This window comes from Macrobrachium nipponense, chromosome 46 (genome assembly GCF_015104395.2).
Source record: "Macrobrachium nipponense isolate FS-2020 chromosome 46, ASM1510439v2, whole genome shotgun sequence".
Classification (NCBI taxonomy): domain Eukaryota; kingdom Metazoa; phylum Arthropoda; class Malacostraca; order Decapoda; family Palaemonidae; genus Macrobrachium; species Macrobrachium nipponense.
In genome coordinates this window covers 31,798,556-31,813,555 of record NC_061106.1, presented here as the reverse complement: position 1 = coordinate 31,813,555, position 15,000 = coordinate 31,798,556, and the positions used below count along the sequence as shown (strand labels likewise).

Genomic DNA, 15,000 nt, shown 5'->3' with positions numbered 1-15,000 from the left:
AAGCCTTAGTCTAGCCTGTTACAGCTTATAATAAGAACATTTAAGAAATATCAATCAATGAAGGAACGTGCAAAACTCAGTATTCACAAAATATAAACAATTTAATAATAGAAATAACAATTCGCAAGTTAAACCAACACAATTATATGAACCAATGAACGAACACACAGACAAACAATTAAACAAACACCTGAATTAAATATACCAACGAAACACAAAATAAAAGAAAACACACTGACTTACATTAACAATAGGAAGAGGATTATCCTACACCGTGTATACAGAATATGTTGTCGTTAAGGTAGCCTGAGAGCGACTCTGCCCTCCTCAAAATATTACAAGCCAAAGTAACTAAATGAACGACAAGGATACTTAAATGACGAACAGTAACGAAAAGATAAGATAGGCAAGGATACAAAAGGTCAAAACAGGAAAATAAGTGTTACAAACCTAGTGGTAAGAAGGAGTACCACTACAAGAATAAATATATACAAGTGACATAATTACAGAGAACGGAGACATGGTATACATAATATCACACTCCTCCCCGTTGAAGAAATGGCCTATCAGGACATAAGTATCATGAAGAGTATTCCAGAAGACTATCAGGAGTCCATGTGGGTCCGAGACAGGGCATCCTCGATGCAGTTCTTAGTTCCTTTGATGTAGTGGATGGTTAGGTCAAAGTTTTGCAGAAGCAAAGACCATCTGAAAATACATTGATTTGTTAACCTCGCTCGTCCGAGAAGGGTTAGTGGGTTATGGTCCGTAAAGATGGTGATCGGGATAATGGATGAGAAATATATTTCATATTTCTGTAAGGTTAGGATGATTGCCAGCAGCTACTTTTCTACGGTCCCATAGGAACGTTGGTGTTTTTTGAGTTTGCAGGAATAGTAGCTAACAGGATGCAACATCTTTGTGTCACTGCTCTTCTGCATCAAGACAGCACCAATGCCAGTATCACAGGTGTCAATCTGTATGATAAAAGGTTGAGCAAGATCAGGAGCAACAAGGACAGGATTAGAGCAAAGTATATTCTTTAGTTGATCAAAAGCTTGTTGACAATTAGAAGACCATACAAATTTATTTTTGGGGCTGGTGAGGTCAATCAAGGGAGTGGCTACTATACTATAATTTTTACAGAATTTCCTGTAATAGGAGGTCATGCCTAGAAATCTTAAAAGACTTTTCCTATTTCTTGGGACAGGGAACTCAATAATAGCAGTGATATTTTCATCTTTTTGAACAATTTCTCCACTACCTATGACGTGACCTAAATACCTAACCTTCCCTTACCAAACTAAGATTTTTCTAGGTGAATAGTAAGTCCAAACTCCTGAAGATGACCAAAATGCTTTTAGTCGATTGATGTGCTCATCCAAGGTGTCAGATGTTACAACAATATCGTCGATGTACACATATGTACCATCAAGATCCTGAATTACACTATTCACCAAGCGCTGGAAGGTGGCGGGGGCATTTGTTAAACCAATGGAAGCCTTTCATATTGGAATAATCCAAAGGGGTTTATGAAGGCAGATATTTGCTTTGCTTTATCTGTAAGTGGAATCTGATAATATCACACAATGGATCGATCTGTGATAATATGGCATCTAAAATGTCATCAATCCTTGGTAATGGATAGGTATCTTTGATAGTACATTGTTTATTTGGCGAAAGTCAGTGCATAACATTACTTTACCGTTTGGTTTTGGAACCAAAAGACATGGTGACGCCCAAGCTAATGTGCTTCTAGTTGCCAGTCCATTCTTCAGTAAATACGATACTTCCTCCATCCGTTGCTGCTTTTCCAGGCTGGTCCTGTAATAGTGTTGACGAATTGGTTGTGTACCCGGCTGTAATTCAATGTCGTGTTTAGCATCGCTTCAACGTTGATGCACATCCCAAATATACTCTTGTATTTGTGGAACAATTCTGCTAGCTGGCTCCTCTGCTTTCGGGGTAGATGCTGTTAATATACTAGAATATTCTGCAATATTTCCTGGTTAGCAGAGTCTGTCCAAGAAACAAAATCATTAGAGTGATATAAATCTGCATCATGTAGCAATGGGGTTTTACTTTGGTGTGCTGATGCATTGTATTTCTTAGAATCCAATACATTAGAGTCTCATAGACAATGCAAAGCAACTGGAGGATTACCATGATATTTCTTGATGAGATTTACATGAACTAATTGGGTTGACTTTCTTCTGTCTGGAGTACTGATTATATAACTTATTATTGACACATTTCTGAATTATATAAGGACCAGAAAATTTATGTTGGAGAGGAGAACTAGGAGTAGGAAAATATACAAGCACAAAATCCCCTTCTTTAAACTTACGAACTTTAGTTTTTTAGATCAAAATATTCCTTCATCGAATCTTGACAACTTGTTAAGTTATTAAATGCAAAATTATGGACTTTCTCAAAATTACATTTCATTTATCGACATACTGCCCTACAGTTACGTTATCTAAGGTATCATTGTTCAACATTTTATTTTTAAGTATTTGTAGTGGCCTCCTAACTTTATGTCCAAATAACATCTCAAACGGTGACATACCTAAGGAATCATTAGGGACTTCTCTAATTACAAATAATATTAAGTCTAAACTCTCATCCCAGTCTGTTCCAGTCTCCATACAAAATTTTCGAAGTAATGATTTTAAGGTCTGATGGGTTCTTCAAGAGCATCTTGTGATTGTGGGGTGATATTGGTGATGCAAGAGTATGTTTCACATTAAATTCCTTTAAAGTTTCATTGAAAAGGTCACTTGTGAAATTAGTACCCCGATCACTCTGTATTTCTTTTGGGAATCCAGAAGTGGTGAAAACTTTAAGGAGGTGTTTCACAATATTTCTAGCACAAATGTTACCAAGGGGAATTGCAATAGGGTATCTAGTGGTAGGACAAAGTATAGTCAAAATATATTGATTACCTTTTTTTGTTTTTGGCATTGGGCCTACACAGTCATTATGACTTTACCGAAAGGTTCGTGTGGTATTACAATTGGTATGAGGGGTGCTTTTGGAATTACCTTGTTAGGTTTTTCCAACTACTTGACAGACATGACACTTTAACAAATTCCAATTACATCATGTTTCATACCTGGCCAAAAGAAATCATTAGCTATACGGTTGTAAGTCTTTGACACTCCTAAATGGGAATCTGCTTGATGAGCAACACTCAAAATATTCTTACGTAAAGTTAATGGTACTACAAGTTGTTCTTTATTAGCCCAGATCATTAGATAACAGCTTTCTAGGTCGGTACAGCCTAAACAGGACTCCTTTATCAAAGTAATAGCCAGGTACCTTACCTTCCTTAGTGGAAGCTTGTTTAAGTGCATTAGTTAAAGTCGCATCTGCTCGTTGTAAGTTTATCATATCAGAATTAGTACAGGGAATGTTTGTCTTTATTTAATCTGGGACACCTTCATTCACAGCTTGTTTGGCTGCCCTAGTTACGACACCAACAAAATTCTCAGTCTGGTCACATTGATCGGCCTCTACTTAGGTCTCTACTTCCTCAGTGTCATTTTCACCTAAGTCACTAATGAAATTATTTTCTTTAATTAAATGTTCTATGATATCCAAAATAATTAGTTATTATCCAGTGGCTGATTATACAAAATAAGGTTAGGTAAAGTTAGTTGACCAGCAAATAAATCATTCCCAAGTAATACTTGAACATCATGTACAGGGAATGGTGTGTTGATAGCAGCAATCTTTACTTTACCAGATACTTATTCACAGTTTAAATTGAGCTCTTCTAAAGACAAACTGTTAGTGTGACTTAAATACCTAACTAGTACCTTTTCATCAAGCAAAGAAATTGTAGGCACTGCGCTATGTTAAAATCATGCTTTGGGTTGACCCAGTATCACATAAGATTCTTACTTTAACAGGAGTACCATTGGGAATTGTTACTGTACCCTCTGAAATATAATTAGCAAACAAGGCATCACTTTCAGGCGTACTTCAATGCATAGTTCCTTTACCTTTTACGCTAAATTTACTGTCTTTATATTTACCAACATCGGGGTAGGACAGCTGAGAGCCAAAAAACTTAATTTCTTACAGGTTGGGTTTTTACATTCATTTAAGTCATGACCTTGTTGTTTACAATATGAACAATATTTAACACCCTCTTTCTCACCACTGAACCCTGTTGCTTTGCCTTGCTTTACAAACATCTCAGTACCTTGGTGTGTTTTGTGTATCAAGAAAAAATGGTCAGCTAACATAGCAGATTTCTTTAAATCCTCTTCCCCGCGGTCAGCAATATGCATTCTGATATTTTGTGGCAGTTTTCTCATGAATTCTTGTCACAATCAGGTTAATGAGTTCCTCAAAATTATTAACATTGGCAGCCTTAAGCCATTTATGAAATAATCTTGTTTTTCATTTGCAAATTCATACCAAGTTTGAGCATTTGATTTAATTTATTGTCTAAATCTTTGTCTAAGACCCTCGGCAGTTACCATGTATGCATCTAAAATAGCTTGCTTAACTACTGTATAATTTCTTTCCCCTACCAATTATACCACTATAGCAGCCTTACCCTGGACTTTGGATTTAAGTAACCAAACCCATTGATCTACTGGCCATTTCATATTTGAGGCAATATCTTCGAAATTACGGAAAAAGGAATCTACATCGGTTTCTGTAAATTCAGGGACTAACTTTAAACTCTTAGTCAAGTCAAACATGAGTGGTTGATTAGATTCTAGGCCCATTAGTGTACTATGTTGTTCTATACTAATCCTACTACTTTCAATTTCCATATTCTGAGTTAGACTAGCTTCATGATCTAATCTAGCTTTCTCCATTTCTAGGTCATACCTTTTCCTATCTTTATCTGTGGCCAACTTTTGTCTTTCTCTCTCATTATCTACCTCTAACTTTTGTCTTTCTACTTCTAACTTTTGTCTTTCTCTCTCTTTATCTACCTCTAACTTTTGTCTTTCTCTCTCCTTATCTGCCTCTAATTTTACTTGTTCTAACTGTATAGCTAACTTCATATGCTCAACGTCTGAGCTTTCTTTCTTAGCACTCAGGAATTTCCTAGCCTCGTGTTCTACAATTTCCTCCTCTATAATATATTCTAAAATGGCATTTTTTATTTCATCTTTCCTATCTCTTGAACTAGCAGTTACTTCAAACTTATCTGCCAAAGCCAACAATTCACTCTTTTTAGCATATACTTAGTGTTGAGTTTTCCTTTAGGGTCACTGAAAAATGCGTCTACTGAAAACATTGCGACTGAAAATCCACAAGAGAACGTAGCAAAGTCAACGAGAAGTGTTCCCAATAGCATAAACAATTACAGAATACGTAATATATATCACGTGATGTAATACTGAACTATTCTTACATTACGCAAGTCGGGTAAGAATAAATAATTATAATTACTGGTACGAAGGAAGCAAAATGAAAAGTTTAATACTTGGATGCTTCGATACAAAGTAGTAAATATAATTAACGGTACAAAACTGTACGAATGAAGCGTATGAAAAGCAATAATACTTAGATGCTTCGAATAGCGTAGATATGGAAATGTCAGGACAGTCAAACTCCAAACCTACTCTATTACACGGCGCTAAGGTAATATGACGCCATGATGTCATAAAGACGAAGTTTCAAATAATATTTCTCCCAAAACTATTTGAAACAAGGCGAACCAATGTAAATGAACTCTGTTACTTTCTACATTAACTTAGATACGACCGCAGCTATAATAGCGATGTCCGAAAACATGAATTGGAATGACTTAAATGTCGAGAGAAATCGCTATAAAATAAATAGGAGAAAAGAACCCACGCACCATACTGTAATATATCTATTCGATAACTCACAATGTATACAAATTTAAATTATCGTACGTAGAACATTCACGGTGACTTAACTGTCAGTACTTTTGGTAGTTTAATCAGGTGTGTTTACTTGTTTAAGATCCCGGACAGGCCCCCAATTATTATAAACCAAGCCTTAGCCTAGCCTGTTACAGCTTATAATAAGAACATTTAAGAAATATCAATCAATGAAGGAACGTGTAAAACTCAGATCACAAAATATAACAATTTAATAATAGAAATAACAATTCGCAAGTTAAACCAACACAATTATATGAACCAATGAACGAACACACAGGCAAACAATTAAACAAACACCTGAATTAATATACCAACGAAACACAAAATTAAACAAAACACCTGAATTAAATATCCAACGAAACAACATAAAAAGAAAACACACTGACTTACATTAACAATAGGAAGATGATTATCCTAATCCTTGTATACAGAATATGTTGTCGTTAAGGTAGCCGGAGAGCGACTCTGCCCTCCTCAAAATATTACAAGCCAAAGTAACTAAATGAACGACAAGGATACTTAAATGACGAACAGTAACGAAAAGATAAGATTGGCAAGGATACAAAAGGTCAAAACAGGAAAATAAGTGTTACAAACCTAGTGGTAAGAAGGAGTACCACTACAAGAATAAATATATACAAGTGTCATAATTACAGAGAACGGAGACATGGTATACATATCACAATATTTTATATATATATATACATATGTATATATATGTATATAATATTATATATATATATATATTATATATATATATATATATATATATATATATATATATATATATATACATATATATACACACATATATAAATATTGTGTGTGGTGTGAGATAAATGAGGTCATATAACCAGTATCCTGGCTGACACACTAACATTTTTTCCGATTCGCATCAAAGCGTAACAAAAATACATGACGAGGTCAGTGTCAGAAGGTCCCCATTGCGCAAGAAGCTGTCTTAGTGAAAAGCAAACGTTCTCGTGTTAGTTCTCGTATAATTGCTTTTCATGCGTTGTAGAGAGAGGATAAATTAACGCTAAATTAAAATTGATATCATCAGAATTCCTAGACACGATCATGTCGTTTTTGTCCGAGTATTACAGCATCTCGCTCAGAAAACGGAGCTGGCTCTGGATTTTCAGGTCACAGAAGCTTTTATGGGTAATTTCAATATATCCAATATACATCCACCAACATAACGAGCTTTACGGTTGGTAGGTATAGTTTTGTAAAGATAAATACGCAGTCCAGTTTAGAAATTACAACTTTTTCCTTTTTCGCTTACTCGGGAAGTAGCGTAAAACCTACTTTATTGTTGATGTTGTTGTTGTTCTTGTTGAGGGGGTTAAGAACGCCTCAAGGTGTCTGAAAATAGGTGTTTCGCATTGAGGAAAAGATACAGGAATATTAGGATAGGGTGTTTATGATCTATTTATTAGGAGGAAAATGCAAGAAATAAATAATGTGCATATTAAACAGATCAGTATTTCCTTTGACAGACTTCCTGTCAACTTTTCCTCATCGCAAACCCTTTGATTCGTTTTGATTCACAGAACTTCCTCCAGATCGTTTCCCGTCCGAGTTGCACCGTTGGATTTACACACTACTTGAGAATAAGTGCGTCCACAATAACTCGAAAGACTTTTGAGTATAGACTTTAGGCCAAAAACCAAGCAACGTGACCTATGAGGTTATTCAGCGCTGAAACGGAAATTGACAGTAAAAGGTTTGAAAGGTGTAAAAGGAGGAAAACCTCGCAGCTGCACTATAAAGCAATTGTTAGGAGAGGGTGGAAAGTAAGGTGGAAGAAAGAGAATATGAAATGACATACAGTAATAGGAACGAAAGGGGTTGCAGCTATGGGCAAGGCACGCTGCAAAGATCCTTAAGTAATGCCCACAGTGCACTGAATGAGGTGCACTGACGGCACTACTCCCAACGGCGATAACTCAAAAGAAGTTCAAGTAATAAATCTTCCTTTATAAAACTTGGATAGCCTGACTTTGTCAGTTTTAATTCATCATTTTCTATTTTAATTCAAAAATACTTTAAAGTAAAACAATTAAAAAAAAGCCAAGCGATTGCTCACTGGCGGCAATTCAATAAGAACAGGTCTAAAAGATTTTGTTTGATTTGGAATGATCTGCAGATGAGTTACAATTAGAACAAGTAAATCGAGTTTTCTGTGTAGCATATTTCTAATTCTGCGTGAAACTCATCCACTATCCATGAAACTTTCAGCCTCGGCCCTGTGGTGGCCTGTGTTAGTGGAACCTTAACATTGCTAGACGTACGATCATGGCTATTTTTAATCTTAAATAAAATAAAAACTACTGAGGCTAGAGGGCTGCAATTTGGTATGATTGATGATTGGACGGTGCAAGATCAGCATATCAATATGCAGCCCTCTAGCCTCGGTAGTTTTTAAGATCTGAGGGCGGACAGGAAAAATGCGGACGGAGAGACAAAGAAATCTCAGTATTTTTCCTTCAGAGAAAACCAAAAACCAGCAATTTCTCTGAAATGTGCATCTGTTAATTCGTTGCCAACACTGAATGCAACGTTCTTCATTCTGCCCAATTAATAGTGAAGAAACCCAATCCTCTTCGAAGTCGATCGATGTTTTTGTTTCTCACATTATATATTTGCATCTTTTTTCTGTTTTCTTTCTTTGCTTGAAATGTCAAAATTAATTTTGTTTCTTCCCAGTTAATTTGCTTGTTGACATAATTCGTCCCCGTTTGGAGAATATATTTTTTTCATATCTCGGATTCTTCGTATTTTGTTTCCCTCCTTTTACTGTATGAGTATTATTTCGGATCTTGTTCCGCTGAGCTCTAGAGCAAGTTCCTCCCTCTCATCATCCGACCGTACCACATCTGTCAGTCCACCTCTTCATACAGAGCCGCAATCATAAATTCGCCGATTACACGGTTTAGCTCGTTTCTTTCTTCCTACTGCCAAGCTTTGGAATTCTCTTCCTGCTCCTCTTCTATGACCTTTCTTCCTTTAAGAGTTCTGCAGATTAGTCTCTCTTAATGATTTGTGGGGTCCTTCCTTCCTCCTTTGCTATTCCTTTCTTAGCCACTTTTGATGGGAAAAAGTTAATGATATATATTATCTATATATTATATATTGCTGTATATTATTAGTTTTATATATATATGCACTATATAAATATATATATATGTATATATATATGATATATATATATAGGTATATATATATATATATATATATATATATATATATATATATATATATATATATATATATATATATATATATATATATATATTATATATATCTATCACACACGCACACACACACACACACAACAACACACACACACACACACCACACACACATATATTATATATATATATATATATATATATATATATATATATATATATATATATATAGTGAAATATTCGTATACACAAAAAAGAGGAAATACTAACACATGAAGCTCCATACCAAGGAAAATTTTTTTACATGTATATATAATTTATATATATTATATATATATATATATATATATATATATATATATATATATGTATGTATATAATATGTGTTTGTGTGTGTGTGTCTGTGTTTGTGTGTGTTCCCTACAAAGGGATACGTTTGGCGAGGCCGAAGAAAAATGGTACTAGAAAGACCTCTCTCACAAGCGATTCGATTCCTGGCTACTCAATCACTGACTAGGAAAGAAGAATCAATGTATAAAAGATTTTCCAACCTTCAGCAAAGCCAGACACTCGTGAGGAAGGTCGTAAATTATTGAAAAGTTTTTATGATAAAGAGAGAACATTAAAGTTCTGCAATCATATGTAGGGGAAAGAATGATAAAGCATTGCTTTCTTACACTTGGCTTTTGTAGCCTTTTTTTTTTTATTAATATTCTTAAAAGTAGATAAGAGCATATTTTTTTGTTTATAGAGCAAAGAGAGGAATATCCATTTTAATTCACCATTTGTCTTCCTTTTATTTCATTTTATTCGAAAGAAAATGTCTTACTACGTTTTTTTTCTTTTTGTTCTCTGAAAAGTTACCATATTCCCTTTTACATATTTATCATGAATGATGATTTCCTGTGCGAACGTCCACCCTCCCCACACACCCCCCTCCTTATTTATTTATTTATTTTTAGTTTTTGTTTACTAAATTCTCTTTTAAGTTTTAATATCACCAGACATTACTTTAACAGTACAGTATGTTGACAGCTATGTAATGTGAGCATTAAAAAGTTTTTTCATTGGATAAGCTCTGCTGGAGAGCTAATGAAAATAATTCCATCTTAAAATCAGGATGAATATCAGCTACGTTATTCGCAGTCCCCTTTTCAATGAAATCAACGATTCCTTTCTTTACCCTTTTTCTGGAAAATCATAAAAGTTATCGAGGTTACGGATTGTAAAAGCATAACTGTTTGTTGTACAACTGGATCACGTTGGGCTCAAACTAACTTTAATCAGGATTTTGTTTCAATATGGGTTCCTTATATGGATTGATCCTTAAAGCTTTCAAATATCCTTGATACGTCATTGGAGCCCTATAATCAAGCACTCACCACATTGATCAGACAACAACAGCAGCTGCCAATCACGATGTTCATCACACACATGTGGAAGGACATTCCAAAGCCTCTTGAAACCCCGGAAGTATTGCCTCCCAAATTGCCAGACTTAGTCCCTCTTGAATCGCCTGAAGAAGTGCCTCCCGAAGCTTATCATGAAGGTGAAGAGAATCCCTCAGGGATGTAAAGCATCACCATTCAACTGACTGTACATAGAAATGTTTTCGTTGTAAAAAGAAAACGGGAGAGCTTGAATAGTAGCTATATGAAAGAAAATGTACACGTCTGCATACTTACAGGGGGGACGGGAGTATTTTCACATGTACGTAACTATACTCTGTTTTTGTTTTTTTCCATCTGTTCATCGGCCTGTGGTGTTTGCACATGGTAACATTGCGTCCCGGGCTTTAAATAATATCCTGTTTCGAATATTAACGGTGAAATTCGCATACAGCAAATTATGAAAACACTTTTCAGATGCAAATGTACACCCAGATATCCTTTTATTTACCTAAAGCTTTGAGATAGCATAACTATTTAAAGGCCGGGACGCAGTGTTACCATACGCAAACACCACAAGCGGGTGGACAGATGGAAAAAAAGAGAAAAAGAGTATAAGTCATAGTAGAGTACATCATATCACTTGTATTTTTAACTATAAAATGTTAAAAATTACTTGAAAATTATATTAATAATATCATTTCAAAGAGTAATACAGTAATAGGTTGATAGTTTAATGTGTATTTGATGTAGGATGGTATATTTAGGGATACTTCGGTGTTTGAACTTTCAAGATGGGTAGTTAGCTATAGTAAGCATTTTTAGAAGGGATTTTCTAAGGATTTGTAGATTCTAGTAATTCGTCGGAGAAGGGGGTGGGGCAGTGGTCTGGTCGCATCCCTCTCGAATATGGGGTTCAGTATATATCATATATATATATATATATATATATATATATATATATATATATATATATATATATATATATATATATATATATATATATATATATATATATATATATATATATATAAATATATGTGTGTGTGTGTGTGTATAAACTTTTTCCCATCTCAAAGTGGCTAAGAAAGGAAAAGTAAAGAAGGAAGGACCCCACATAAGAACCATGAAGGGACACTAATTTTTCGGCCTAGTAACTTTATGAGTTAAACACTTATGTAAGAGTGATCTTAAATTCGGTTAAGATCTAGTCACTCCTTATTATGGGTATAATCATTTATGATTATTTTTCTCACAAAAACAGCTTGGATCATCATTCAGGCGCATTCACTCAATAACCATGAGGAGGAAAGACTTTCGTTTGAAAATATAGCTGTTAAAGCATCTTAGTGACTCGCTTACTCATCAGTCACATAACTTGAACAACTCGACCAGAATTTGTAAAGTTTTGGACCGGTAACTCTTCATACAACACTCAACTGAGTTTAAGTTCCCTGCACATAAAACAAGCAGTCATCATCATATCTTCAAGATATGGTACAATACATATTATATACATACATATATATATATATATTATATATATATATATATATAATATATATTATTATATATACACACATACGTACATATATATATATATATAATATATATAATTAATATATTATATATATAATTTATCCATACATACATACATACAGATCATCATCATACTACATACATCATACATCATACATACATACGTACACATACATACATACACATGAACATATACTTGGAAATTTACATAATGGTTATGTATATGAACTTTTCTAAAGCATGCAAATACAGTGATATTCTTTATTGAAAATACAAAAATATGCAATACACTATCAAACTTAAACTGATCTCAAATTTCTTCAGTTAACGTAGAGGGAGGAAAAATGTTATCAGCACCTCTAGTTTGTACTCTTTCATTCACACCATTAGGAGTGATGTCATCCATTTCCTGCATTTTCACTAACCACTGTTCATGTCTTGTATTAAGGGTTTCACCTTGTCAACGGCTTGTTTTGGTCAAACATGATTTTCGACTCAAATGTAGCACCATCTCTATACATTTTGGTCACTGCTTATGGACCACACCATCTGGGGTTTAGTTTCCTACTAGTGCCAGGAATCACATTTTCATTTCTAATCCACACGAGAGAGTTTCCATCCACTTTCTCATTTTTCCTCTTTTGATTGGCTACTATTGTACGATACTTGCTGCTCATCTCTCTGTGAGTTGTTTGAATGATTTTACTGGCCTTTACAATGGCAGTGTCTTCATGTTCAGTTTTGTAGTTATGGTTGGAGGAAAGGCTGACTGCCGTAGTTTCTCTAATATTTCTGTGTTTTCAACAGTAGGTGGATACATTGTGAAAGCATCTTATTAATAGTTGTATTTCTTCCATAGCTTTTAGAAAGTACTAGCTTTGCCTTACACCTTACGCACTTTTGACACACACACACATTATATATATATATATATATATATATATATATATATATATATATATATATATATATATATATATATATATATATATATATATATATATATATATATATATATATATATATATATATACGTATATGCTCACATATACCATATATAAGGAAGAATTAAATAATTTTAGGAAAAATGAAGCAAAATCATACATTATTTTTTTATATAATGACTTAATACTCTGAAGATTTACAATATTATGAAAAACTAAAACTAATTTACATTTTCATTGGAACAAAATAAAGTATACATTAGATTAGAAAAAACTTACAAATTAACACAATTCTTTGAGTATACTAGAGAAAGCCTGTCATTTTGCTTTCGTAAGTTACAATAACACTGTAATGAATATGAAAATCGTTAACAATATGAAAATATGTCGTTTAATCAGAATAATTTTCCCCATCAACTTCTAGGCTGGAATTCATTTTACTAATCATTATCTTATCAAATGGAAATTAAAGCAAGTGTTGTCTTTTAAATATCACTTAGAATAAAGCCAGTCACATACAGTTTGTGATGACAACCTGTTCCTCTGTTTTCGTTTTCATTATATTAACAGCAGAAAATATTCCTTCTGCTGTAGCTCTTGAATGAGGGAGGCTTAATATGGAGAATAGAAAATTGGTTAAAACAGAAAACTCTTTCTATCATCACCTTTTTCCATTTTTGTGATATGATTCCAAAATTCCTCTGGTGGCATTTCTGATTCATGGTAACGCCTCTCTATTTTTATTGTATTTGGGAATTTTCTGTCTACTCGTCGACAACTCTTACTTGAAGTAACTGTTTGGAAATCTTGAATTATTTACTTTTTTACAAACAGATTTGTCTTCTTTTGGCTTAGGCTTAAAATTAAGATACTCGAGCATTAGGGACAATTAATCCCTAGATTTGAGTCTAAATTGACATTAGATCCCCATAACCCAATTAGCAACCCACAATCCCTAAAAATAGGAATAAATCCCCATCTCTGGCAACGCTGCGCCGCCACACTCGGTCATAGATAACCTCAACTTTGTGTGGTTAACTTAACATCTTGATGAGATGAAAACAAACTCGTTTTTTCAGTCCAGAATTATGATGTGGTTTTGCCATCCATTCAACTGAAGACTATTTATGAAACACCACAGTGTACTGCATTGTTGAGTTGATCCTGTTGATTTTTATCCGTACAAAGCCTGCAAGAGATAAGGACGATGAGACGAAGAACTCTATTTCTGTAGACTGTATTATGATTAGTGAATTTTGATTTGTAAATTATGGACGCTCTCAATTAGTATCCTACGATGTATACTCCTGTTGGACTACAAGTAAGACCTCGACTGTATATATATATATATATATATATATATATATATATATATATATATATATATATATATATATAATATATATATATATATATATATATATATATATAAATATATGTTATATATATATATACACCTATACACGTACGTATATCACCTATTCTTTCTTTAAACAATCAGCTGAACACCCTTGTAGAGAAAGTCATGAGGCTATAAACCCAAGAGCGCACCAAAGGGAAATCGCCCTGCAGTGAGAGACAAGCTATAGGGGAAGGCGATTATTAAAAAAAAAGCCTCACAAGCAGTTATGTACTGATTGTAATTACTTTATGCATAATGATAACAGAAATTAAAATGTTACTGCCAATTCGTGCTCACCTGAATACCCAATACATCATCTTGATCAAGCTTGACTTTCCGCTGATCGTGTTTGTAGTATGGAAACATGACAGCAGATTTGACTGTGGAGTGAGACAATCCAAGGGAGTGACCGATTTCGTGGACTGCTACTTGTAAAAGATTGGTACCTGGAAGATTGTGCATATTTTCAGTATATGAAGACCACAAGCACCATAGTGGTGTCTATAAACATAGCAATTACAAGGTAAACATTTGTTCAGCAAGACGAGAGGAGGATATAATTTACTTAAGTCTAAAGTGGAGGGAAATGATAATCCTAGGGATAAGAAAATTTCATTTTCAATAACATGGTTGGACCTTATTATTTAC

The 15,000-nt window shown here is 34.0% G+C and overlaps 1 protein-coding gene and 1 long non-coding RNA gene across 4 annotated transcripts in view; one reads left to right on the top strand and one right to left on the bottom strand.

The window, feature by feature from the left end:
- The window catches only part of LOC135214877 (uncharacterized), a 128,920-nt gene that overhangs the window by 72,845 nt on the left and 41,075 nt on the right, over positions 1-15,000 (top strand). The gene's annotated exons all lie outside the window — the stretch shown is intronic.
- The window catches only part of LOC135214876 (matrix metalloproteinase-20-like), a 9,990-nt gene continuing 8,135 nt past the window's right edge, over positions 13,146-15,000 (bottom strand). Inside the window, exons 6-7 of the mRNA XM_064249301.1 lie at positions 14,650-14,798; positions 13,146-14,139 (exon numbers count right to left, since the gene is read on the bottom strand). Of these exons, the coding sequence (XP_064105371.1) occupies positions 14,125-14,139; positions 14,650-14,798 (164 nt within the window). The 3' untranslated portion in view covers positions 13,146-14,124. The remainder of the gene's footprint in view (positions 14,140-14,649; positions 14,799-15,000) is intronic.